At 50.0% G+C, this 27,081-nt stretch overlaps 1 protein-coding gene across 1 annotated transcript; it reads right to left on the bottom strand.

Moving 5' to 3' along the window:
* Positions 1 to 17,120: 17,120 nt before the first annotated feature.
* IRF8 (interferon regulatory factor 8) lies at positions 17,121 to 24,744 on the bottom strand. Its single transcript, XM_082062333.1, has 8 exons — positions 24,566 to 24,744; positions 23,217 to 23,400; positions 22,088 to 22,176; positions 21,533 to 21,644; positions 21,121 to 21,168; positions 20,028 to 20,414; positions 19,367 to 19,479; positions 17,121 to 18,287 (listed from the first exon to the last, which is right to left on the bottom strand). The coding sequence occupies exons 1-8, from the start codon at positions 24,737 to 24,739 to the stop codon at positions 18,111 to 18,113; spliced, it is 1,284 nt and encodes a 427-aa protein (XP_081918459.1). The 5' UTR covers positions 24,740 to 24,744; the 3' UTR covers positions 17,121 to 18,110.
* Positions 24,745 to 27,081: the final 2,337 nt, after the last annotated feature.

Raw genomic sequence — 27,081 nt, 5'->3', positions numbered from 1 at the left:
AAGTGATGCTGTGCTATTGCTGAGTATGCAGTCCCACTGTGCAGCTCTGCCCCAAAAAGACCTGGCAAAGCAAACTTAAACCAGAGCTCAGCAGCACTTGGTACCAAATGAACTCACCCCCTGGCCCTCGAACCAGCCCTCATGTGTGTCCCAGCCAGGAAACCGCTCGGAAAATGAAAATTAAGTTGCCTCAACCAGCAAAAATACTGCAGCGAGGCTGATTATTTTGGGTGATCGCTCCAGCCAAGCAGAACCAGGACAGGGCTGGTCCCCGCCTGCAAGCAGCACCCGCTGCTCGCTCACCCCTCTCTAGCGTGTTTCCTGCCCTCACCCAGCCTGGCCACTGCTGGGATGGTTTTTGTGATTAATCCCCAGCTGGGTGGGATGAGAAAACAGCCAACATGGTACCCAGACCTCCCACAAACACCCAACATCGTGCCCAAACCCCCCCAACAGCACCAGGAGGGAAGGGGGGTGATAGCTACAAGACTCTGACTGCAAGCGTAGCTAGAAATGGGCTTTATTTTCTTATAAACACCATTATTTCATTGCAAAGCTTTTTCTTTGCCCTGCTGTGGCTTTCTCGCACGCAAGAAGCCGCGGCAAAGACGTTTCTTGGGAAAGCCGCCCCTCTGGGGGAATTTTGCAGGGCGGGCAGAGTCCTCCCCGCAGAGGGGGGAATGGGGAAACACTCCCAAGATGCTGCACTGAAAGGTTGAACTGTTTTTTAATATATATATAGATACATTTATATGTTTTTCGTTTTTGCACTACCTTGTGGCTTTATGGGAACTCGTGGGAGTCTTGCGCTGCAGAGCATTTTCATTAAGGAACAAGAATCCAGTTTTCTTACAGATCTTCCTCATCACCAAAACCCAAAGGGAAGAAAGAACATTATTATTACCCAGAAGACAGCGAAAGGTCTTCCTAAATATGTGTTTCTCAGCTTTCTGCTCCTTGCAAAAGCTGCAAACAGCAGGGACGAGCCCCTGGGTCCTTTGCAGAAAAGATGGGGGAAAAGCTCCGGTGCTGGAGTCCAGCCGGGATCTGCTGCCCAGAACAGCATCTTCAGCTCCACCTGAGCCAGAAAAATCAGGTTTTGCACATGGTGCAAGGTCCACAATCTCTGTAAGCCATCCCTACAGCGCGCTTCTTCACATTTCCTAATTGCCTTTTTGCAGAGGTCATTATTGAGTAATGCCCATTTTGTTGAAAAATTGCAGTATAAACAGCCAACAGGGAAGGAAATAAATAATTGCTAATAAATGTCAAAGTAGGTTAGCAAACCAGAAAGGCCAGGGCAGAACAGCTTTTTTTCCTTTTTTTTTTTTTTTTTTTTTTTGTTGGGGGCGCTTGGAAAATAACTGTGGGGTTCTTGCAGAGATTGTATTTAATGGAAAATATTCCAGTACCTTGCAGGGGAGTTAATGCTTTGTCCTGTCCTCAGACTGGGTTAAAATGCTGTAGCAAGCCTGGAAAAGAGCCTTTTCTACTGTAAGACAGGGAAAAGAAGTAAAAAAACTGATGGGTTTCTTCTGAGCACATCGGGAGCTCAGAGTAGCTGGTACAAAGGGCTCTACGAGGCTCCAGTATTGGGAAAATTGGGGGCTTTATTAGATCTCCCGACTATGAAATGATATAAGATAATGTGCTTACAGATATTCAGCAAAAAATATGTTTCCAGGTCCCTTCAAAGCAAAGCAAAGCTGGGGAAAATAGAATTTAAAGCCTTGAATAAAGTCTAGAATTATACATAAATAAAGATCAACATAAGAAAAAAATCAAGTAATAAAGATGATTAAACTATTACGTCACAGAGGGTCAGTGTTTGGGAGTTTTCTGTATCTCTGTGCACCCCCAGCCCGTTCTGGAAGGAAACATGATGTTGGGTTTGGACACCACAGCCCTTCAGCCATCACTTTGATTTAAAGACTCATTAACATCGGGGCAAAGCTGCACTTTCCCAGATGGCTGCTGAGAGTTGTAAAAGTGACTTATGGAGAAGCAGAAAGGGGGAAAGAGAGGAGAAAACCCCCCTTGGTTCTGCTCGTGGAGCTGCCATCACAACCCCACTCCCTTTCCAGAGTGTTGTCCTTGCTGAGAAAAAGCTGTTGCCTCCGGTTTCTGCAATGACCTCGGCTTTCAAAGTTCAGAAAGCTGCTTTTTTTTTGACATTATGCAAAAAAAACGGCCCAATATGAACTACTTCAGCACAAATCCTGGGCAATTTTTTTTCCATTTTCTGCTCTTTACTCAGCAGAAACCCGTATTTCCTCGCTCTCATATTGAAGAAATAAAAACCTCAAGAGTGTAGAGGATGCAGAAATTAATCGCTAACCCTTCTCTTATTCCTCGCGGCTCCCCTAACTCCTGCCAGCTCAACTTGTGGTTGAGATTACAGCGATAAATCACAAGCTGCTCTTTGAAATAACAGCTCTGATTTCACCCAGCTCAAGGAAGGAGAAGGACCAGCAGGTTGTGCAAGGTTTGGGGGACGGGGACGCGATGGGTTCCATTGGCTCAGTGACAGGCTGAGGGGATCTGGGCAGGACCTCAGACCTTCAGACATGGCACTAGCTCGTGGTTCGTGTCTAGAAACATCAGAGAGAGATTTTTTTTCCCCTGCTCCAGATGGGGAAAATATGAAAGGCGGGAGGGCTTGAGCATCCTCTCAAAGCAGGATGGGGTTCAGTGGTTTGCACAGATGCTGTCAGGTTTGTGTGCAAGTACAGGGGAATGTTGGGCTGGATGCAAGACTTGAGACGAGGGGGCCAAAGCCCCAGGGTTTTCATCCTAAACAGAAGATTTTTTGGTTCAACTTGGCTTTAGCACCTTTGGTCCCCAAGAAGGCAGCCCCTTGGTGACCCCAAAGTGCAAACACGGGTGATACAAGGAGATGATGGTGATGCACCACTAAATCCAGACACAAGAGCTACCAGGCTCCCATATTTCTCCTGCTGAGCCACTTCGAGCAAAAATACACACTCAGCTCTTCCGTTAATCCCGACTGAGTTTCACCTTATGTTTCAAGATCTGCTGAAACTAGCACCACACCCGTATTTTTAGCCCGTCCTCTCTCTCCCAGCTGCTCTGGCTGCGAGACCTTTGTAGGACGCCTGCGGCCAGGCAGTAGTTTTGGGGTATTTTTAGCCATGTCCATCTGCAATGGGCCGGGCTGGGCAAAGGCGCGTGTGGTTTGAGCATCTGCAAGTGAGAGCAGTCGGGCAGGAGGAGGAGGTGAAACAGCTCCTGGGCTTTTTGGCCATGGCCGGCAGAAAATGTGGAAGTGGGTCCTCGGTCCTGGGGTCAGGGAGGGTTAAATAAAGAAAAGAGCCGCTATGGCCGGTGTGCGTTTTTGGGTGCAGCTGAGACCGAGCTCAGTGGTGGGATGTGTCTGTGCAGGATGGGGAGAGAAGGAGCAGCCTAAAACCACCCCTGCAAAGCCCAAAAGGGGCAGAGGGTGAGCATAAGGGAGGTTTCTCCTCTTCTGTATCATCATGCACATCCTGGTTCTGCCACAGAAACCTCAGCATCACTGTTGTGTTGCCCAAGCCCTGGTGCAACCCGGGGTTCTGGGGCTCAACCCCCATCTTTGCTGTCCTGAGGGGCACCCATGTGAGATGCACAACCCTGATGAGCCAAATGCTTCCCCTTTCTTAGAATAAAGAACAATGCTTCTCCAAAAACAACAACAACAAAAAAGCAATGCTGGAACTTTTACTTTTTTTTGGTGCCTTTTTAGGTGAATTTTGCTACTTTTCGGGTGGGATTTGGGAAGTTGCCACAGGTTTGGTAGCTTTCAACTTCATGTTTTCACTTTTTAAAGTCTGCTGCGGTGAATAATATCTGCCTGCGCATATCGCAGTACCTTGCCCTGGAAATACCCACTGATACATGGAAAATTAATAAAACACATCTCCAAAGGGGTCTCTGATTTCCCTGAAGATCTCACCAGAGTCCCTGGGGTGGGTGCGAGGCAGCTCCTGATGTTGGCCAGGACCTGAGCAGCTTCTCCAGAGCTGGTGGCCGAAGCCAGTGGTGATGCCTCCAGACATGGACCTGAGCAGTGGCCAGCTGACCTCACCAATGCCTGCTTCCCCGTCACCCAAACCTCCATGGAGACATGGAACCACCTGAGACTTCAGCTCCCACTGGGTGATGTGGGTTTGCAGCCCAGCATCACCTTCACCACCGTTGACCCAGGGGATGCCCATGAGATCTTTGGTGGAGTCTCCACCCCAAGAGTGATCACACAGAGCTGCCCAGCCCCAGCCCTGGTATTTGCACCATCTCTGCTGGCCATCACACCATGGACATCACCCTGTGCTATGATGTCCAAGCCTACTGTGACCCCACAACGCACTTTGATATGGCCACTCCATGCCACGACGGCTGCTCTTCCCCTTGCCCTCTCCTGCACACTTCCCACCCCAACAAGAGCGTGGGCTTGTCTTCAAAGCACAAGGCTCAGTATTTATAAATAAAAGAAATAAATAAAGTCTTTTCTTTCTGTTCAAAATTAGCCCCCCAGCAGACAACATGTACGCGCAGCGCAAGACTCGGTTTCCTGTCTGTTTGTCGAGGCTCCTCACAAGCTTCCTCTGTATAACAAACCCGGCTGGAGGGCGGAAAGGGTAAGGACAAAACTGAAAAGTGTAGGGTGGGATTGCACAACCTCCCTGGCCACCAGCAGGCTCTGGGGTTCATAATCCCAGGGGGGATACAGGTGGTTGGGGTTGCAATGTCCCTTCTGCACCCACCAGTCCATGATGGTTTAAAATCCCCAGCAAGACATTGCCTGCAAGCATGGCCTCGGGACTGCACCAACGAGGCGCACACTCTATCCCAAAATAGCTCTTCAGATCCACAAATGAGTCATTTGATTTCTTGGCCAAAAATATCTTCCTTTCTCGACGCACGGGTCTTAATAGGAAGAAGAGCCGGACGCTGTCTGCACCATTTGGCGATGCTGTAGCCGGTACCGGCGGATCTGGAGCCCGGAGGATTTTTGGGAAGACAAATCCCTGCTGGGAGTGTGGGAAGAGCAAAGTCAACATTGAGAGTGATGATGCAGCGTTGTTCTTGTGGTATTTCTGGCCCAGCCAGAAGTGGGAAGTATCAGAAATCTCATGAGATGCAGCTCGGCCTTGTGAGATTTCCAGCTATTTTGCAAACCTCCCCCAAGACCCGGATTCATCTCTGACCCAGTTTTCTCCCTCTTTTCATTGTTTCTCCCTGTAAAATGCCCTTTTGCCCTAAGGGGACACCCAGCTCTGCCTCACCACCCCTGTGCAGATAGAAGGGTGAAACAGGAGCAGAGGGGATAATTTGCCATCGCATCCTGCAACCTCCTGCACTAAAAAAATGTGAAAAAAAAAAAAAAAAAACAGGACAAGGAGTCCAATGACATTAGTAACAGCAGCAAAAAGGAAATATCTCTCTCATTCAATACAACAGAAAAAAACCTCCTCAGCCCTGCAGCATGGCTGGTGCAGTATTTATTAGATGAGCAAAGTGTGGGATGCAAGAGAAGCTCCTTCATTAACTGCTAAAGCTGTTAGGGACATAGATGGGTCCTGCTGTCCCCAAGCTCATTTCCCACACTCGTGCCTGGCAAGTTGGGGCTGCAGGAACATGGGACACAACCGCCTGCAGCACCCCAGGGTCAGGCCAGGGGAACCCACCTCCCAGCAAGCAGCAGCACAGCTGGAATATTTTCTCCCCTCCATCAGAGCACTTTTACTTCCTTCAGGCCCCAAAGATCAGCATTTGGGCAAACTGCTTTTTAGAGTTTTGCTGGGGATGGGCAGAGTTTGAGAACTGCGGAATTGAAGAGAAATCAGAGGGGAAAGTTATCTTCACTTTATATTCTGAATTTCAAGTGGATGAAGATGCACAGACTTTTTGATCGCTCTTAGCCTGCATCTGATGGGAGCATGTGTCCTAGAGACAATGCCCTGTTTTCCTTTTAATATCTCCTCTGCCTCTCATCTCCCTCATGCAAACAGGAATCTTATGCATGTAGATGGACGGATGAGACTGCAAACCCTCTATTTCCTCTCCAGCTATGTTTTTGCCACTGCTGAGCAACCCAGCCATGACAAAAAAGCAGCCCTAATCTCTGCAGTGTTAAGCAACCAGCCTGCTCAGGGTGTAATGCAATTATTTTGCAGGTGTCCCCACCAGGGAATGGCACAGAGCGAGCTACAACGCTGCCTCGAAACTGGGGACACACTGGGGACACAAGGAGCTTTGCAGCAAGACGATGTGTTACAACACCGATGACCGGGCTGAACTACTCAGAGCTTCTCTAACTAATAGAATCACAGTATGGCTTGGCTTGAAGGGAACTTCAAAGCTCCCCCAGTGCCATCCCTGCCATGAGCAGGGACATCTTCACCAGCTCAGGTTGCTCAGAGCCCCGTCCAGCCTGGCCTGGGATGTCTCCAGGGATGGGACATCAACCACCTCTCTGGACAATCAGAATATACTTGGAAACCTCCTGGAAATAGCAAAGATAACAGTAGAGGTGAAGAAGAGGCCGAAGAACATGCTCAACCCCATTAATAGACACCAGAGAATCCACCCATGAGAAAAAGAGGCTTAACAGCTCCTGCAGCTTTTTGGCCCCCGAGGTCTCGCTGACAGCCCTGAGAAAGATGAAGCAAACAGGGGGTTTTGGGTCGAGCTGGGCGCTGACAGGAAAGCGGCTCACGCCCGACTTCTCGCTCAGTGAGATGTAAATGAGCCCCGAGGCCACCAGCCCGGGACCAGCCCCATCACCATCAGTCACAAGGTCTCATCGAGTCACTTTTTCTGCCAGAATTTTCAGGAGGAAATTCAAATTTCTTTAAAGCAGGGGTATCCCCGCGCTCAGCATCCCATGGAGGGAAATCTAAGAGCTGAAATCTCCGTAAGAGCAGCGTGACACAGATTAATTAATTCCTGGCAGAGGTCAGGGCTAAAATTCAGACCCAAGGCTCAGTTTGCCATCAGAAATCAGATCTCATCCCAGGGTTGTGGCTCATCCCAGCAGGAAAACTCTTCCCTGTCTCTTTTGGCAGCTTCAGTCAAGCAAAATAAATATTTATCTGGTGAATTTGCCTTTTTGAGACACACAGTTTTTGTGCACTGGAGCTCATTTGTTTAATTTTTATCTATTTACTTTTCCAAATTTTGTCATAAGCCAGAATCTGTCTTTAAGTCAAGATACAGGAGCAGGCTGTAACAAAAGCACACGATAAATAGCTGCAAAAAGGGCAGAGGTTATGGGATGTGGAGGCTTTTTCACAGCTCCTTTCAGTGAAACTCCAGGTTTTGCCAGTGTATAAAACTGAGAGCAGCTCTCGGTGTCAGGGGAAAGGGGCTGGGGCTTTTTTTTTGGTTGCAGTTTTGTGGATTTTCAGAGCTCAAACTCTCGTCTGTCACAGGCAGTGGGGCTATTTCAGAGACAGCTGAAATAGCGGCACCTGAAGCCTCGGAAGCTGAAGCGTGTGACGGGAAGATGCTGGTTTTGGGGAGAATTGGGTCTGTCCCAAATCCACCCTGAGAAAAGCTGGTTGAACACACAGGGCAGCAGGGCTGGGTGAAAGCAGCTCTGACCCCACCAGCCTCCTGGCCCCCCAAAAATAACAAAATGGCCAAAATTGTGGAAGAGAAAGAAATAAGAGACGTACGATCAACTCACAAATATTTCTCATCTCAAGAAAAAACAGAGGTGTGCTAAAGCCAACTCAGATTGGGGTGATAGGTAGGTCCATGGGCCACCATGGACACAATTCCCCAAAAAAACAGAATTACCACATCATGCCCAGCTATCGGCTCATGAACATTTACAGCATGCCAAAAAACCAAAATATTGTGATTAATTCCCGTCGTCCTGTTTTAAGATCTGGCCCTGCCCTGAATATCAGATCACCTTCAGCATCCATCAGTGCTGACCACGCAAACCAAGAGCGACTTACTAAATTCCCGGGGCTCATTTCCAGCCTTACCTCCTCCAGGGATGATAAGCAAGCGATATCTCGAGGTCGTGATGCATCAGCTCCTGCTCCTGGTTGTTCGGAGATGAATGGAATCCTGGTGGTGCTGGAGATAACCAGCAGCCCCGGATGATTCAGCCTTCAGCAAATAAACCTTCATCTATTAAACCTTCAGCACAGGGAAGGTTTTTATCAGTCTGAACTGATCACCAGAAAAATGGTCCCTCAGCTGTAGTGATCATTGCTCTCATCTCTGTCCTTTCTCACTTTAGAAATAGATGGCTATAAACTACATCAGTTTCATAAAAATTAGGGTGAAATCCTCGTTTTCCACTGTTGTGCTTAAGTGTTTGAACTACTCAAGTTTACTACTATTTGAGTCCTCTGAACTCCCAAGTTCAGAGAGAGGACAGAAAAGACACAGCAGTCCATGAATATATCAACCTCCTTCCCTCCAGCAGCTCTAACTGATGCTATCCTTTTACTGCAAATATGAAATAACTTCTGAACAAGGCAAAAAAAAAAAAAAGGACAGGCACTAGCAAACCAGCCCAGATACCTGCCTGCTGCTCAAAACCTCTTGGTTTTTTTGTTCATCCTTGGGGTAAGAAGAAGCTTCCCCCACTTCATTGTTTCCCAGATGCTTGAAAGGGATTTGAAAATATTCTCTATTAATGTAAAATACTTGCCCTTCACAGTTTTCACAGGCATATTTGGGTTTTTGTGAAGATTATTAGGCTACTTCCCCCTCTAGGATTTTACACTAATTGTTTTCAACTCAGGGAATCTAGACTTTTCAACTCAGTTGCAAAAGGAAAGGAAAAATCTTGTCCTGGGTAAAATAAGCAACAAACTTTATCCCTATTCAGACAAAAACCTAAACCCATACTGAGGGTACTTCCAGATTTTTTTATTATGACTATTATATATATTTTAATTATTATTATTGTGTAGCATGCTTCTGTAAGTAAGCTGCAAACTGCCAGCCAAATAACTTTGTAAGAGAGAGAAGTAGGTAAAGGAGGTAAAAAATACAAGAAAAAGAAGAAAGGAAACCGAAAGAAAGAGGTTTCCAGGGGTGTAGTCGCATCGATCCTGCCCTTCTCCATGCCACATCTCAGTCGAGGTTCAATGTTTCTCCTGGGGGAGTTGCACACCGTGACTTTGACTGCCCGGCACAGCAACCTGTAAAGCCCCTTGGTTTCTCACAACCCACAGCGAGGTTATAATTATACCAGAATTTCCAGCCTCTTGTAAAGACTGAGAGTTTCCCACATACACCGTGAGGGCAGAGTCACACAGGTTGGGCACAATGAGTTCGTTTTCTCCCCCAACCTGGGCCTGACACTGGTCTCCTGCCTCATCTCGGCATCATGAAAAGAGACTCAGCATCATCGCTTGCTGTGGCCTGAAAGAGGAACCAAGCAGCACCATGCACCAAAGATGCTCTCAGGCTCATGGAGGAGAATCCAGGAGATTCCTCCTGGAAGTGACTGGTGCCGTATCATGCTGGACAGAGATAACCCCCTCTCTCTTCTCTCCTCCCCTCTCTGCATAGCCCACCTCTCGGCCATCATTTCTTAGGGCCTGTCCACCAGAGCCATGAGCAGATTAAAGGCATTAAAGATGTCCGTGGAGAAGAGCTGTGGTGGCAGCTATGACCCACCCCATTGTGGGCACAACCTATGGTCCGGGTTGTCACTCAGGTACTGGTTTTGGGGTTCAGCAAGCAAGATCCATCTGCCAGGCTTGCTCTATCATCTCCCAGGCTTGCTCTTTCATGTCCCAGAGATCTATTGACTGATGGTGGGTGTAGGACCTGGCCGGGGTGGACATTTGTCAAACCTTGATATGGCAGATGTTCACTCTTCTATGTTGTTGTCCTTCCACCAGCTCCTCCTTCACTGTATCAGTGATGAATCTTTCACTCCATCTGTCCTTATCCCTCACTTTCCCCCACGTTTTCTATCTCCTGCTTGGTGGTGAACACAACAGCCCATCTTCCCCAGCTTCCCAACCATGAGACCCTTCCTTCCTCCAGGCTCTCCTTGCCCTTACTGAGACATCTCCTGTTGCCTTTTCCTTCCTTGCATGAAGTGCATTAAGGTTTAGATTGTACATTAGGAAAAAATTTCTTCCTGAAAAAGGCTGTGGGGCATTGGAACAGGCTGCCCAGGGCAGTGGTGGAGTCACCATCCCTGGAGGGGTTGAACAGATGGAGATGAGGTTCTCAGGGACATGGGGTAGTGCCAGGGTTGGGTTAATGGTTGGATTCGATGATCTTGAGGATCTCTCCCAACCAAAATGATTCTATGATTCTAAGTGCAACCAAGTCATCCCTTCCCATCTCTACCTGAGAATTCACTGCTCCAGGAGACAGCGCTACAAGGCTTTGCTCATCTCTTTGTGGAGCGGGTCTCCTCCAGATCTCAACAGCCCTGAGGAGAAATGAGAAGGTTGCAGTGCTGGTGAGCATTTAGGAGCAAACAGAGAAAAACCCAGAGCAGAAACCTAGCTAGAAGCAGTAAAGCAAACCGGCAAATTCTAAATATTCAGGATTTTTATGGAAAATGTGTCCAGACCTTCCTCCAAAATAAAAACAAACTATATTTCTGGGGCAGGGGTCTGAAAACACTTCCCAGACTGATCCCTCTCTCTATTTTCTAGCTATTCTTGCTGGGAAGACCAACCTGCAGACGCGCTGCCATTTGTGCCCTGCGGACGTGTCCATAAGCCAGATTTATCTTGGGGAGAAGTGGTTACTTCTCAAGAGAAATACAGAACAGAAAGATCCAGGCAAGGGAATCACTTGTTTCGAACCACCGTGCTGCTTCCACATCCTTCGGTCCCCCCACCCCATGCCTCCCCCAGGGGCTGCAGCACTTGGCTGGTGGAGACCCAGCTCTGACAACACTCTGCAAAAAATGGGGAAACGCTGATTTTGGTAGGAACTTCATCAGGAGCCTCAAGAAGTTTCGGGTCCCAGGGTGGATTAGCATGGCGCTGTCCAAAAGTGCAAGGCTGGGTGGGGAATTGGGCTGTTTGGTGTAGGAGGAGACCAGGGTTGAACGAGGACAAGGACATTCTTGGATTAACCAGTGGAGATGGCATGGAGAGTCCAAGGTGATGGATAGTGGCCTCTGGACACATCCACTGCAGCGTGGCATGGATGAAAACCCACCTCTGGTGCACCAAGGCATCTGATGTCAAGGAAACGTGTTTCCTTTATGGTCTTGCTGAGCAAAAATGTTATTGTTGAATTAAAGCTCCAATTTTTGCATTATTACAAGCAAATCGCATGTACCAAAAATAGGCTCAAGAGCAGGACAGAAGATCTGGGCGCATGCAAACTTGGAGGAAGGGAGGGGATTTCAGCCTGGACTTTGGTTTCACAGACTTGGTCTCATAATAAAACCAAGGGTTTGACAAAACAGAACAAGTATCGCAGTATTTCTTCTTGTCCCAGTGTATTTTTGCAGCTGTGGCTTGGGTGACGCCTGTTTTCATCACCTTGTATTTGTTGTTATGGTGAAGACTCACTAGAGGAAGAGGTCATCTGTCAGAAAACGATTCTGAACAACAAGAGGTTGTCGTGTTTGCTGGAGTTTGGGATCTCCTTTCCTCAGCGTGAGACCTTTCTGCAGCCAAGTCTTGCCTGAGGAAACTGGGATGCTGGCTGTCTCCCCGAGCTCAGATCCTGCAGCTTCATCCTCCTCACCCTTGGCTCTTCCCACCACCTCCTCTCCCTTCTTCTCGGCCAGGCTTGATGGAGCTGGGATGCCCAAAGCTGATGAGATGCCTTCAGACCAATTCTCCTCTCCCATTCCCTGCACAGATCTGACTTCATGAAAAGTGTGGTTTGCAAGAACCACGTCCCACCAGCCACGTAGGGTGACCATCCAAAGCAACTGTGAGTTGGAAGTGCCACATAACACCAGTTTGTCACACCTTGAACAACAGTGTCAGTCCTTTGACCTCCACCAAAGACAACCCTAGGGGGGTTGTTCTGCCAGGCTTCCTTCACAAGGCATCACTGAGGTGTCCTTGGTGTTAAGATCAGCCAAGGGGGTACAAACTCCTTGGAGAGGGAGGTACAAGCCCCCATGTAGCTCTTCTGCCTTCCTGAGGGCAGGGAGGAGATGTCCTGCTGCGGGTGACCATGCGAAGGAGGCTGCTTCCCATATTACAACACGCTGGCAGGAAAAGCCCAGAGATGCTCGTCGTGGACAGGCTGCTATGCTGAAACAGGGCATTGAGCAATCAAACCAGTTGGAAACCCTGGTGTCTAGAAATAAAAAGTGACTGTTTGTTTTCTAACGCCCATAGGGGCCGGTGGGGGCCCAGGCCAAGCAACAGCAGGTTGGAGGAAGCAGCTGGAGCTGGTTTGTGTTGTGTCCCTGAGCAGTTCAACTGTGAGCTGGGACCTGCGACTGAATCGTGGTTGTCTCTCTGCAGAGCACTTGTCCTCCAGAGCTGGATGGAGATGGCTGCAGAGCTTTTCCTCTTTCTTCAAGATGACATGAGCTAAATCTCAGGAGCTTTAGATGGACCAAACCTCACCTTCCTTCTCCCCAGTCCTACAAACCTGGAGATTTGTCACCAGGTAACTCCTCACTCTGTATTTCAAACACGTAGCGAAGATGAGTAGAAGTTGGTTATCTTCGCAGACACTGAGTTCTGCTCCTTTTTGCATTTGTTGAAGGGCACATCATGGGAAACTACCAAAGCACATTAAGAAACAAAACTAGTAATGCTGCAGGATATAACCAAGCTCATTTTCTCTCAAGGAAAATGCTTCCCAGTGGCACAACTGCCTTCCAGCCATGACAAATCTCAGGACTAAGGTTGACTTTGAACCCAAATAATACCCCAAGCCAGTGAGCAAAACATCAGATGGGAGCTGCAGTGTTTATCACGTCCTTTGCAGCTCCTAGAAAGAAATCAAAGTGTTCCAGTGTACACCATGGAGTAGATGTCTTTATGTTGGAAGATCTTAGAGAAGGTGTCAGCAGAAAATTTCCCCACATTGTGTGCCCTGGCCAATATGAGGATTGGGTAAGAACAGTGATCCTTCCCAAACATGCCTGAGGAGAACTGTGTATCTCCTGCAATGAAAAGTCAGTCTTCCTCCATGGAAACCAAGCTCCTTCCCATGTGAAATCTTCACTCTGCCCTTCTGCTCATGAAGGCAGGACTTTAGCATGGATATCTCCCAGAAAATAACTTCCCATATCTGCAGGAGTTACAGCCTTCTCCAGGGGAGCAGCAGGACCTGGTACCTGGGTTGACTTCCTGAGAAGCGTAGAAATATTTCCACATCAGTTGGGAGCTTGAAGGCATACTGCTCCAACACAAGCACATGCTCAAAATGTAGGAAAGCACCTTTGGACAAGCAGCAGGCATTTTGGGGAGGACAACCTTTGAGCTTCTTGTTTAAAGAACTGCAGAATCATAGAAATATTTAGGTTGGAAAAGACGTTTAAGCTCATCAAGTCCAACAGTTAACCCAACACTGCCAAGTCCACCTCTAACCCATGTCCCTGAGAACCTTATCTCCACCTGTTCAACCCCTCCAGGGATGGTGACTCCACCACCGCCCTGGGCAGCCTGTTCCAATGCCTGACAGCCCTTTCCAGGAAGAAATTGTTCCCCAGATCCAACCTCAACCTCCCCTGGTGCAACTTGAGGCTGTTTCCTCTGGTCCTGGCGCTTGTTCCTTGGGAGCAGAGCCCGACATCCCTGGCTCCAACCTCCTTTCAGGCAGTTCAGAGATCAGAAAGTCTTCCCTCAGCTCTTGTTCTCCAGGCTGAACCCCCCAGGTCCCTCAGCCGCTCCCATTACACTTGTGCCCAGCCCCTTTCCCAGCTCTGTTCCCTTCTCTGAATTCGCTCCAGCACCTCAAGGGCTTTCTTGTCATGAGGGACCCAAAACTGACCCCAGGATTTGAGGCATTACCTGTGATCCTGCTACACCAGTGAGGATCACTCAGTGGCATGGATGCAGCCTGTGCCACAGATGCCATATGCAGTGCGGACTGCATGCCCAGGATTTAGGGACAGGACTCTCAGCTGAAGACATGGCACTGAGGTTTCACTTCATTGAGGACATAGAGAAGAACCCAAGTGAACAGAAACCAACGAAAGTATTTGAGTCCCCAGTTGCCAAAAACCACTAAAATTCAGTGCAGCTGCAACCACTAGCTCAACAGAGCTGCCTAGGGCCAGCAAGGTGCAGGGATGGGTGCCCTGGATGCAGGGATGGGTACCCAGGATGCAGGGAGGGGTACCTGGGGTGCAGAGATGGGTACCTGGGATGCAGGGATGGATACCCGGAGTGCAGGAATGGGTGCCCGGGGTGCAGGGATGGGTACCTGGGGTGGGTACCTGGGGTGCAGGCACAGCCCCGGTGTCAGGATGTTCCTGGACATCACCAGCACAGCCTGGCCAGGAGGCTTGCAGGAAAAAAAATGGGATGTGCAGAAATTCCTTCTGTTTTTTACAAAGGCCACTGTGAATCTGGGGCAGTTTAATGGGTAATGGTTTTAAACTAAAGGAGGGGAGATTCAGGCTGAACATAAGGAAGAAATTGTTGCCCCTGAGGGTGGTGAGAGCCTGGCCCAGGCTGGCCAGAGAGGTGGTGGACAAACCATCTCTGGAGACATCCCAGGCCAGGCTGGATGGGGCTCTGAGCAACCTGAGCTGGTGAAGATGTCCCTGCTCATGGCAGAGATGGGACTGGATGAGCTTTGAAGGTCCCTTCCAACCCAAACTATTCAATGATTCTGTGATCCCTTAGTGCAGTCTGGTGCAGCAACCTCAAAACCTGCTCCCATCTGCTGGAGCATCTGGTCCTTTGTGAGAGATCGTCAGCCTTGGAGGTTTCTCTTGTGTTGAATTTTGGGGTGGGACAGAGCCAGGGAGTCCAGCTTGGGCCTGGCATTAGGCGCAAACCCAACTGCAAGCCTTACAAGGGCCCTGAGCAAAAAAAGGGGCCACTGCCCACAGTCACACACATCACCACATTATCCCTCTTGCATCCCACCTCTGCCATAAGACCCTGTCCCACAGTTTCCCTCCCAGTACCTCCACACCCACTACTTGTCCCCTCTTGGACACAGCCATTCACAACATGAGCTTCGCTGCTGCTTTGATGGAGCAGGTGCAGCACAGTCCCAAACCAAGCTCTGAGGTACAATGGTAACACTAAAAATAAACAGTTCTGTTGAGTCCAACAAAAGGGACCTCTGCTCCCCCCCGCAATTCCGTGGTCTTGGGGTGGAAATTGAAAGAGCTCTGAAACAGGTGGCTCCAGGCGAACACAAGATGGTGGTTTCTGAGGAAGGACTTGCACCAGGACATCTGCAAGTGGTGTTTCTGGTGGCCCAGCCCACAGCCCATCATGTGTTTCACAAATGGGCACGTGTTGTTCCAGAGCAGACCGCAGCTTTTCTCTCATCTCCCCTCACCAGGCACCTCACCCATGAGGACATGAGTCTTCCTCACACTCTGAGCAAGCACCCAGGGCCGGAACAGGATTAAACCTCAAGGAGGACACCATGATGGTCCTCAGAAGGAGCGGGGAAAGGCTGGAGGTGAATGTTGATGATGCATCTGCAAGGTGCCATCCCCACTTCCATGACCAAATATCCTATAAGAGCTTAGAAGAATTGGGGACTTCATGGTACTTGGGATTCTGGTGCATCCCCAAAGCTCTTGGTCTTCAGCCATCTCCGCTTGCAATCACCAAAGCCACGAGCTGTCATGCCTGCAAGGGATGTGCACAAGGACACCCCACCAACATAGTTGGGACATTGAGAACAACTGGGCCATGGAGTGGGGTGCTCAGAGCATAAGAAGCTTGGGATACAGGTCCACCCTTAATACTAATGCAAAACCACAAAGTTTCAGCTGAGTCTCTCATCTCAGAGCACTTTTTGGGTGCTATAGGTTGTGTGTTCTCCACTGTGCAACTACTGCTCTTTGGGACAGATGCGGTAACTTCTCACCCTGGAGGGATGCAGAGGGATTAGCTTCAAGTGTCCCAAGAGCTGAACACTTTATTTTAGGGAGGCTTCACTGGGAAGCCTGAACTTCTCACCCCAAAACAACCAGTAATCCTGCAGACAGAACAATCTCCTGGCAGAGGTGAACTGTGGTCAACTCATCCCAGGTCAGGGTCCTCACCTCTGAACAGTGCCAACCACACACTCCCACTCGGGAACATCTCCATCATTGCTAAAAAAAAAAAAAAAAAAAAAAAAAAAAAAAAAAAGAAAGAAAGAAAAGGCAGAGCAACAAAGAAGAGGCTGATCTGCTTTGATACCCAAGCAGGGAACTGAGCTTTGCATCCATCACCTCAGCATCTCCCAAGGATACTCTCAGCCTCCAGCTGTCTGGATCTCCAGATATCCCCTCCACAAGTGCCCACAGCCCCTGTGGTACCAGGGTCACCCCACCAAGGCTGGTGCTCCCCTGCCTGCACCCCTGAGCCACTACACAGGGCAAGGAAGGAACTGGTGGCATTTGTCCTTCACAGAAGATAAGGTGACAGATCAAACATGGTCCTCGCAGCCTTCCAGAGCCTCTTGAGGTGTTGCCCCAAGACACAGGCTTGAGGGTGCAGATCCTCAGCCTCCCCTGCTGCAACATTGACCTCATTGTTTACCAAGGCAGATGTCCCCTTTTTGCTCACGGTTCTCCCCAAACACCACCCACCTCCACTAGACTGGGCCCCAGGACAAAGGTAGATGGAGAAGACAGTGGGGAAGGACTCCACCAGGCAATGAAGGGGAAAGGTACTACATCTTGGAGCAGGACCATAAATAACTGTCTCCTCCCATCCCATCACCTTGGGCATCACAGCCCATGTCAGTGCTGGGGCAGCTAAGCAGAGACTTATCTTCATGCTCCCTCACATAAAGGTCCTACAAGGTCCTCCATCACGTGAAAGCATTTTCACTCATTTATTTCCTGCCTCAGAGATGAAGCCAGTTGTGGGGCAGGAGGGAGGTGACAGGAAAGATTTAACACCCAACCTCACCACAGGGATGACCAGGAACAAGTCAGATACCAGAATCTCCCCATCAAATTTAAAACCCCACTCAACACAACCATTAAAAAAAACACATTGCAAGAGAAATACAAAATATAGCACTTTAATTGCAGGAAGATAAAATTACCAAAAAAATAGAACTCGGGCATAAAATAAATAGGCAGATCAGTAGCACACACACACGTGCAGTCCTGGTTTGGCAGCTGCAAAGCACAAGCCCTGTGGCCAAGAGCTCCCCAGTGCTGGGTGCACATGCAAGCCTGTTAATGAGGATTTACACGTGGATGCTGCTGCCTGGTCACGCCTGGGAGAGCCCAACACGTGCATTTGGGAGGATAAAGCCAACCTAAGTCACGCTATGCAACAATCTTTAAAATTAAAGATACAATATTTATATAAACTCTGTCTCTAGTTAGGAAAAATTAAGATTCCTAAGTTCTTATATTGAACATTTACATACATAATCTCTGCATTGTTTTCCAAGTTTCAAAATACTTTGGTAGATACTGATAAACTTTATAGCAAAAATAAAGAGGAATTTGAAAAAGTTCTCCTTGAAAGGTATATACTATCCTTCATCAACAGGACACTTTAGGGAAAAAATAATTCTGGAAAAAAATTCCTATATTTGAGCATTTTAAGGCTTTTCCAAAAGTCACTGCCTACCAAATCATTATTCTGAGCAAGGTCCAAGTTGCAGAGTGCTGGGACAGGTCGTTATAGCTGTAGATTTTGGGTTCTGATTGACTGGCCATTAACAATGGCAACAAAGCGCTCCCAGCCCTGAGCTTTCCACACAGCTCAGACGCTCCTCCTTCCAACATCAGCTACAGACACCAGCACATGGACTCCCTGCTCGGTAATAAAGTCTTTTTTATCAGTAAAGTGCCTGCAGGACAGACACTAAGCATCCAACCTACTTTCTCATGGCAATTTACTGCTGTATTTATACAAACTCTGGGCTGGAAACAGCAAAGAACAAAAACTGACTTTCCAAAACATGGGAATTCAGACACTAATAAAACCAAACTTGGTCTGAATCAACCCAAACCACCAGGCTGTATCTACAAAGGAGGCTCAAACAGCAATCTGTTGGTTTTCCCTGAACAGCGGCCGCTGGTGTGTCCCACAGATGTCCTGGAAGATCCTGTACACCTGGTCATGCTGGGTCTCATCAGCGATGGGGAGCATGGGGCTGCTGCTGCATGTCTTGCGAGCCTCCTCCACCACCTGCCTGACACACAGCTGCTCCACCTGTGCAAAAATTACAAACCATGAAGACACCAAATTAAGAGAAACATCTTGGTGTGTCTCTCACTGCTGCCATCCACCTCACCAGCAGTGTATGGGGGTGGGAGATACCACAGAGTGGTTGTGCCCAGCAGACCCAGGTGGCCACCACCAGGCAGGCCAACAGGTCCAACTCCACAAGTTGGCACATCTGAAAAAGGAGCAGTCACAAGAGCTCCTCTCCCAGCAAAGCTGGAGGTGAGGACCAGCTGGAGGATGTCCCAGCACATGCAGAGTGATCCTCTGGTATAGACACCCAAGGCAAGAAGATGTGACCAGGTCACAAAGTTGTTCCTGTCCCTCCCCACACAATCTCCAAACTTGTAAAATCCCCCCCAGGACCTCACAGCCTTGGTTGGTCTCTTTTTGCTCAAGGGTGGATGCAACACCCTCCCTGTACCCTCCATGCCATGTCTCTGCTGACCCAAGGGTGTCCCACACTGGATGCAGGCTCCAGAAACACCCTGCGCATTGCCCCAAAGCTTTGAGATCCCAGAATTGCTTCAGATTCTCCAGGAAGATGCTTCTGGTCAGAGCCCTGGGAACTGCCCCTCTCACCCCATCCCCTCCTTCACCCTCTGGAAGATTTCCCAACCCCATCATTGTCCACCACAGTGGTCCAGCACCTCTGCTGGCTGTTCATCTTGAGGCTGTCCCTTAACCATTCCAGGGATTTATTCCCTCATTTCCCACAGGAGAGAGCAAAGATTTTAGTGCCAAGGAGCCAGAGGAGGCAAACAGATTTTCTATAGGTTTAGAAAAAGCTTTTGCCATTTGGGAGCTTTGTTTGCAAACATGGTCTACTCACATCAAGGAGCCTCTAACAAGCAATAGCCCAAGCACCTCTCAGGAGGCTGTAGATAAGCAGATACTCATGCCACACCTGCCACCCCACCAATTCAGGCACCCAGATGGTCTGTGGCTCCAGGAATTGGAGCTAGAACCCCACTCTTTGGCATAAAGAAAAGAAATAAGGGGAAATATATGGTCCAGAAAAGGGGGGAAAATGTAGCAGCAGAGCTCTGAAGGGCAGCCGTCCATACCTGGACAAGGATGAGCTTGCACCGCAGTGGCACGGCGTCCGGGAACTCCTCTCCGAAGCACAACACAACTCTGCTGTCTGGGAAGTGGCCCTGGTTGTTGTAAAACTGCAGGTCTGCAAGGAGAAGGGAACAGTTGGAAGGTGCCAGACTTTGCTCCACAGCTTCAGGAACAAGCACCCTGCTGGGGGAAAGCTGTGGGCTCAGGAGAAGCCAGCTCTGATGTGCAAAGCCTCCAGCCAGGAGGAATTTGCTGATGACACAAGACACCAGGTTATTCCTTCCTAGATCTAGTAGCATCAGCTGCTCATCCACAGCATTTGGTGATAAGGACTGATGACTTCAAAGTGCTCCAAGACAAAGGGCTCCACCCTTCCAACCCCACAACACCACTCAGGCTCCACATGAGGAAGAATTTTTTTTTTTTTTTTAATACACAATGAGGGTCATGAAACACTGTCCCAGGTTCCCAGAGAGGTGGTGGATGAACCACTCCTGGAGACATCCCAGGCCAGGCTGGACAGGGCTCTGAGCAACCTGAGCTGGTGAAGATGTCCCTCCTCATGGCAGGGGTGGCACTGGGGGAGCTGGGAAGGTCCCTCCAACCCAAACTGTTCTGTGATTCTAAACAGACAAAGGGACAGAGGGGAACATTCCTACAAACCTCTAAAGAACAAGTTGGTGTCAAATATCTTCACCACCTCATCCCGATCCAGTTTGTTGGGCCTGTCCTTGTAGACCATGGTGTTCCCACTCCAGAAGACCCTCCCCTGGCACAGCCTCTTGATGAAGATGCCCTGCTTGTTGCTATGCAGCAGGACACCCCTCTCCAGGTGCCCAAAGAGCTTCCTGGTGATCTGCTTCTGACGGTCGTTCTGGATGGCGTCAGCCGAGGGGAACCGCACGTGCTCCAGGGCTTCTGGGGCATAGAGCTTCTCGCCATGGCTGGAAGGCTGGCCAACTGAGATGCGGCAGCCCTCGGTGCATGAGGTGGTGATGTGTCCCACCAGCCTCCCACTGTAGTAGAAGCTGATCACCATCTGAGAGTAACCTGGGAGTGGGTGGACACATACAGCACCCATCAGAAGATAAACCCTGTGTGCTCTTTCCTGCAGTGCCCAAACCCCATGAGAGCAGCAAGATTTCCTGGGAGCAAGTCTCATTTGATGAATATTAAGAACAATTTCTTCCTGGAAAGGGCTGTCGGGCACTGGAACAGGCTGCCCAGGGCAGTGGTGGAATCACCATCCCTGGAGGGGTTGAACAGATGTGGAGATGAGGTTCTCAGGGACATGGGTTAGAGGTAGACTTGGTAGTGTTTGGCTAATGGTTGGACTTGATGATCTTAAATCTCTGTTCCAACCAAAATGATTCTATTATTAGACCTCCTGCTCGCTAGAGGATATCTCTTTCAGCACTCAGCCTGGTAGCAGAGCTGATCAGCAAGCAAAAGCTCTTGGTTCTGACCCCATTTCTCCTGCCCCTGCTCCACACATCCCTTGCTGCAGGCAGATCTTCCCACCCAAAGCCATGGCTGATCCCAGCACCCCAGAGCAAGCCCCATGTGCTCGGGACTCATCCCCTCTCAGCGTACAAACCCCATGGACACTCAAGAGGGTGGCACCACCTCCCAAACCCAGAGCAAAACCTCCCCAAGACCAGGAGCAGAGTCAGAGCCACCTTCTGCCACCTCACATGCAAGGCCAAACCCCAGAGAGGCATTCGGTGGCCACAGCCAAGCAGAGGAGCTGCCTTACCCGAGTGATGCTGCTCGTAGCTGGAGTATCCATTCATCAGTGGCAACGCTGTGGGCAGAGAGAACACAGAGCTGTGCCTGGGTGCTCAGCTCCCAAGCCCCAAATTCCCCCTCTCCCCACCACAAGCACCCCAGGTTTTCTCTCCCAGGCACATCAGGCTTCCCAGCAAATGCTCCCAGGTGGATTTAATCTTATGCAATGCATTGTTGGGTGCCTGATACCAAGCACAGTGTCCATAATTAGTATTTTAAGCAGTTTTAATGTTAGGGAATAGTCTGCCATAGCTTATTCACTTAATAAAGATTATAAAATACAACTCTTGTTCATTATCCACTGCTGTACAGCAAGATTTTTTTCCTGCCCCCAAAAATCTCAGCACCATTAAACACCCCATGTGCTGTCAGCTTCTTACCAGGGCTGGGCTGCTGCACCCACCAGTCGGGTATCAGGGGGTTTCTGCAGGTCTCCTGAGGGGGTGAGGGGCTTCTCTTGATGATCCCCAAGTATTCATCTACGCAGGGGGGCTGTGCAAGACCAGACATAGAGATCAGAGCAGGTTTGATGCCTCAGGCAGTTGCTGCCCTGCACTGAGATGCTTACAGCACTCAGAGGGTCCAAATTGCAATGTCAACAGGATGAATGGATTTATTTTTTTTTTTTTGTTAGAAATAGCAAATTGGGCATTGCCCAGACTGTATGCTTGAGTAACACCTTTAAGAGCTACCAAGCAGAAGCAGCCCAAGGTGACACAGCCGAGAAGGGAAATAGAGCTGCAAAACCACCTCAGTCCCTCAGCGAAGGTCTCGCCTGCCCAGATGCAAATCAAAAGCACGAGCCATTCACCAGCAACCAGCTCACTGAATGAGCTGCAAAACACAGCATTGCTCACCAGGCCAGTTCCCAAAGCTTCACAAACTGAATTTTAGAAAGGCGACATCCACACCATCAGTCCACAGTGAGTGCTCACCTCTTTCATGAGGTCATCGATGGCCGAGGAGCTGCAGTCCATCTCCACCACATCAGTGAGGCTGCTCCCGTTGGCAATGCCTGCTTTGCCTGGAAGAAGAGGTCAGGATGCAGTGAGGACACCCACCCCTCCACAGCTCATCTCTGGGCTTTAGAAACCCTTTGCCTTGTGAAAGTTCTGAAACTGAGAACCACAGCCATGTAACAGCACCTCAGGGGGGCTCAGAGCCCCCTCCAGCTCCATGTAGAGCAGCTTTTTGGGACCAAAACCCCAGTTTGCAACCTGTTTCCCCAGTGCATAGTGAGCAGCAGCAAGATGAAGCAAAAATCCAGCTGGTCACAGAGACGGAGCTAGAGCAGAGGATTGTTTCTTGGGGTTTTTTTTTTTTTCCTTTTTTCTCTGAGCACCCCAGAGACCGGGACTGCTGCTGCTGCTTCTCCTTTTTCCACCGACCACCCCGCACACAGTCACGCTGCCGGTGGGAACCTGCAGCACCATTTGCATAGCAGCAGCGTGCCCCCTGTGTGAACGTGGATGGGGGAGACTGAGATGCTAAAGGCAGATTTCCTGACAGCAGGGTTGTTTTTTTTTGTTTTTACAAGTTTTTAACTTTAAAAAAAAAAAAAAGAAAAAGTACACATAGACCTAACCACAAACAGATATAATTAGTGCAACCTGCGCCGCAGCGGACATCGCAACAGCAACTGCTCTCCGTGAAATTACTGCTGCTCTAAACAGCGCTGGCAGGAGAAAAGGAATTTACTGGAGCTCCAGCCATCTGCCCAGGGCACATGTTGGGAGGACAAGGGGTTAGGGCTCAAACACACCCCTTAAAGGGGGAAGAATTTTAGATTTGCCCCTACGACATCCTTACAGGATGGCAGCTTACACTGTGCTGCTGTTATCTCCTGTTTCCTAAGCAGCTGTTTCAGGGAGTAGAAAAAAGCCCTGTCCTTCCCCTCCCCACCACCACAGTGACACAGGGGACATCTTCTGCAAAGCCAGACAAGTGAAGCATCACAGTGCAAGAGCAGCATCTGGCCAGGAAACTCTTCTCAGATGTGGGTCAGCAGCACAAATCGTGGTTTCTCACAGGACCAGGGGGTCAGCCCCTTCTCAGAACACTCACATTTCTGTTCCTCCTCTGGCACAATCCTGTAGACCTTGTAGGGCTCAGAGATGTCCAGCTGGGACCTGTCTGTCACCTCCTCAAAGTCAGGGCTTTTGTTCAGGGCACAGCGCAGGCGCGTCTTCCATGTAGCCGGTTCCGCTTTATCACCTTCTTTGAATTTGCCTTTGAAAACAGCCCAGGCCTAAAACAAACCAAAACAAAAAAATAAAATAATCCTCCACATCAGCTCTGCAAATGCCCCAAATCGCAGGGGTGAAGGAGATGGGGTTGCAAATAGCATTTCGCTCTCCTCGCCTCTCTGAACCCTCTCAACCATCCTGGGTGTATTTGCCATCTCGCTCCTCGACTGCAGACACATGTGCAGCTACCACACGTGGGGACAGAGCAGCAGCACCTGCCCCAGCCGTGCTCCTGGGCGCAGGAAGGGCTCCAGCACCCAGGTTTTAAAAAAGGAGATGTCAGGATGATAATACACAGCTTCATCTCCACACCAAGTGGTCAGGAGCTGCTGAGGACATGAGGAATCACTACTGAAGCAGCGATGTTCCTAATGACCTGCTAACACCTCAGTTAAAAATTCAAAATAATCATTTGCCATCCCCTGACTAATAAGTGAGAGCTTGTTTCTTTTTAAAATCAGAACATCATTTGTACTTTTGATAGGAAAATACATTTTACCACTGAATGGAGACTGCAAAAATACATATAATTTTTAAATATTTTTTTTTTATTTTGTAAGTGTTTATATATTTCCAGATGGCTGAACTCAATGCCATTCTCATAACTTAGTGCTCCCAAACCAGCCACTAACGAGCTGTCACTGATTTGAGAGTGAACTCACTCATCGGTACAGAGAATTGGAAGCAGAGAGAAGGGAACTCCTGAGGAAGAGCCTGACCTTTTTGGTTTAGGATGGAATTCTACAGTTTTTTCCCAAAACTGGAAATCCCCCCAATCAGTGAAATCTAAGACTTCCCTCCTGCGAAGTCCTTGGGGTTTTTTTTGTTTTGTTTTTTTTTGTTTGTTTGTTTTTTGGTAAATCCAGACTTTTATCAAGAACAAGTTTAGAGCAGGTCAAAAGTAACACATCAAGCTGTTTCTTATGTTAGGCCAGGATTCAAACATGCTGAAAACAAACCTAAACCTGGCACCAGCATTTAGCAAAGAAGGAAAAACACCTCCAAAAGAGCTTCGGAGACCAGTTGTGGGGTGAAGCATCTGCTGCAGGGGTTAAGGATGCAAAACCCACAGATGGCATGGACACCTCCCACCAGAAAGAAAAAAAAACACACAGAATTTCTGAGTCCAGGAACCATCAAGAAAGGGCATTAAGCAACTGTCCCTACCTTGAAAATAGAAGCATCCACCTCCTGGTTGTAGTCCTGCTTCCCAGCGTGTTTCCAGGGAATGCGGAACATGGTTTTCTCCTCATTCTCCCAGATGAGCCCAGGGTACAAGTCACTGTCGATCTGCTCAATCAGCCACTGCCGGAGCCGCCGTCCACCGTTACGGTCACACATCCTGAATGGAGGGAAAGATCCAAGTGCCGTGAGCTCCCCCGGCACCATCCCACCACAACTGGGGCACAAGGGGGCATTAAAATCCGCCCCCCCGCTTCTTTTATAATGAAAAAAAAAAAATGAAGGCAATTTGCTCTGAATTACTTCAAATTCTTCCTCCAGCTCTATCAAAGCTCCAGTCACAGAAACAGGCTGACCCGGAGCTCTGTTTCCTCCTTCTTTTTTTGCTAAGTCACATTGGAAGCAGATGGACGGGGATTAAAGCGCCTGGTTGTACTGTCACCTGAGCAAGTGACACTGGACAGGCCACCCCAGGGCAGACACCCTTTAGTGTCTGCAGGAGATGGAGCCAAGTGCTGTCCCCAGCTGGTGGTGGCACAAGGGTCTGTCCCAGGGGAGGTGACAACCTGCACAATCCATCCCCTCAAGCAGAAGGCTGACAGATGCCAAGCCATCCTTGCTGGGGACCTCAGGTCATTTTTAGCCAAAACTGCTGGGCGATTTCATAGAAGAGCCAGGAGAAACCTTCTCCCACCCAACAAAGGGCTCAACACCAACACCACCAGCCAGTGCTGGTACAGCTCTGGGTCCTGCTGCCCCAAATCACATACCACAGCTCATGCCCAGCAGGATGGGGACACACAGCCCCTCTGAGGGCCCCTGCACCAAACACCTTGCACCCAAGTCATGTCAATATGAAGAGCCTCAGAAACACTTGCTGAAATGAGACTCTCCTAAATCAGACCACTTTCTAGAAAGTTTGTTCCCATCAGTTTGGTGGGTTGGACTAAATGATCTCCAGAGGTCCCTTCCATCCCCAACCATTCTGTGATCACTGGCAGAAGCCAGGGCTCCAGTTCCCCTCCACAAAAGGCTGGGCAAGCCCTTCAAGCTGCCACTGGTGACATGAGCCAGCACACACAGGACACGTCCAAGAAGCCCATCCCATGCAGCATACTGCACATCCACCCCACATCAGGAGGGACAAACTGCCCTAAAATTGGGCTGGCAGAGGCAGCACCACACCATACAATCATACTGGTTGGAAGAGACCCTGAATCTAGTACTAAACCACACCCCTAAGAGCCTTATCTCCACATCTGTTCAACCCCTCTGGGGATGGTGACTCCACCACTGCCCTGGGCAGCTCCACCATGCAGCACATCACGCTCCCCACCCCAGCTCCAAGACACCACCAAGCCCACCCCACCCGGGAGTCACGGACATCACCTCCCGCAGCCCCAGCACCGCTCAGCATCAACCGAGCTCAGCCCTTGCGCTCCCGCACGCACGGGGCCGGGGGTACCGGGCTGGGTAGATGGTGGATCCCGCAGGCCCAGGGTCCCCCGTACCTCCAGCACCCCCTTCTCCCCGCACCCATGTCCCGGTTGCCCGAGGAAAAACCCTATGCCCATACCTGGCTCGATTCCACCCCACGCCACCAACCCGCCGCGCCCTGCCTTTTATAGCAGCATGGGGAGGTGGGCCCGCTAGCGCCCCCGCCCCCGCGCCTCTCTGCCAATAGCTATCCGCCCCCCGTGCCCGCCTACCCAATGGGAAGCTGCCCCTGTCTTCGGCTGTCCAATGGGGAGGCGACCTGTGAGGAGCGCGCGGCCGGCGCCGCTTTCTCCGCAGAGCGCGCGTTTCCGAGAAATCAGCCGGAGGGAGCAGGGCCGGGGGCGGGGGCGGGAGGCGGGGGCGGGGCCTGGAATGGGCGGGGCGGGGGCTCCCAGGTAGGGTCCTGCTGGGCCGGTGGGTCCCGGGTAGGTCCCGTGTCCCCCAGAGAGTCCATCCACGGGCAGAGCTCAGTCTCCCCCAGACCAGTCTCCCCAGTCCCCGATCGACACATCCCCAGTCCCAGACTGGTCCCTCCCCAATCCCAGACCAGTCTCCCCAGTGGCAGACCAATCTCTGCAGTCCCAGATCGACCAATCCCCGGTCCCAAACCATCTCCCCAGTCCCCAGTCGGTCTCTTCCCAGTCCCAGACCAATCTCCTCAAACCCAAACTGATCCATCCCCTGTCCCAGACCAGTCTCCCTGGTCCCAGATCGGTCCATCTCCAATCCCACACCAGTGTCCCCAATCCCAAATCGTCCCATCCCCAGTTCCAGACCAGTTTCCCCAATCCCAAATCGTCCCATCCCCAGTTCCAGACCAGTTTCCCCAGTCCCAGGTTATTCCATCCCCGCTCCCAGCCCAGCCCATCCCCAGGCAGTTCCCAGTTCCCTCCCAGTTGAACCCCTGGTGCTGGATTGGTCCCTCCCCTGCTGTCCCCAGCAGCCCCAACCCAGCCCTGACGTCCCCAGCTGGGGCCAGTGGCCACCACAGAGCATCAAGGACC

Source organism: Streptopelia decaocto, assembly GCF_964273445.1.
Source record: "Streptopelia decaocto genome assembly, chromosome: 11".
NCBI lineage: Eukaryota > Metazoa > Chordata > Aves > Columbiformes > Columbidae > Streptopelia > Streptopelia decaocto.
The sequence above is the reverse complement of the archived record's forward strand: the minus strand, read 5'-3'. Positions and strand labels throughout refer to the sequence as shown.

Excerpts from the sequence above, each read along its gene's own strand:
- IRF8 (XM_082062333.1), bottom strand. The coding sequence starts at position 24,739 with ATGTGTGACCGTAACGGTGGACGGCGGCTCCGGCAGTGGCTGATTGAG. Across the intron at positions 23,401-24,565 it reads TGGATGCTTCTATTTTCAAG|GCCTGGGCTGTTTTCAAAGG; the intron begins GTAGGGACAGTT and ends GGTTTGTTTTAG. Across the intron at positions 18,288-19,366 it reads GCAAGCTCATCCTTGTCCAG|GTGGAGCAGCTGTGTGTCAG; the intron begins GTATGGACGGCT and ends ATTTTTGCACAG.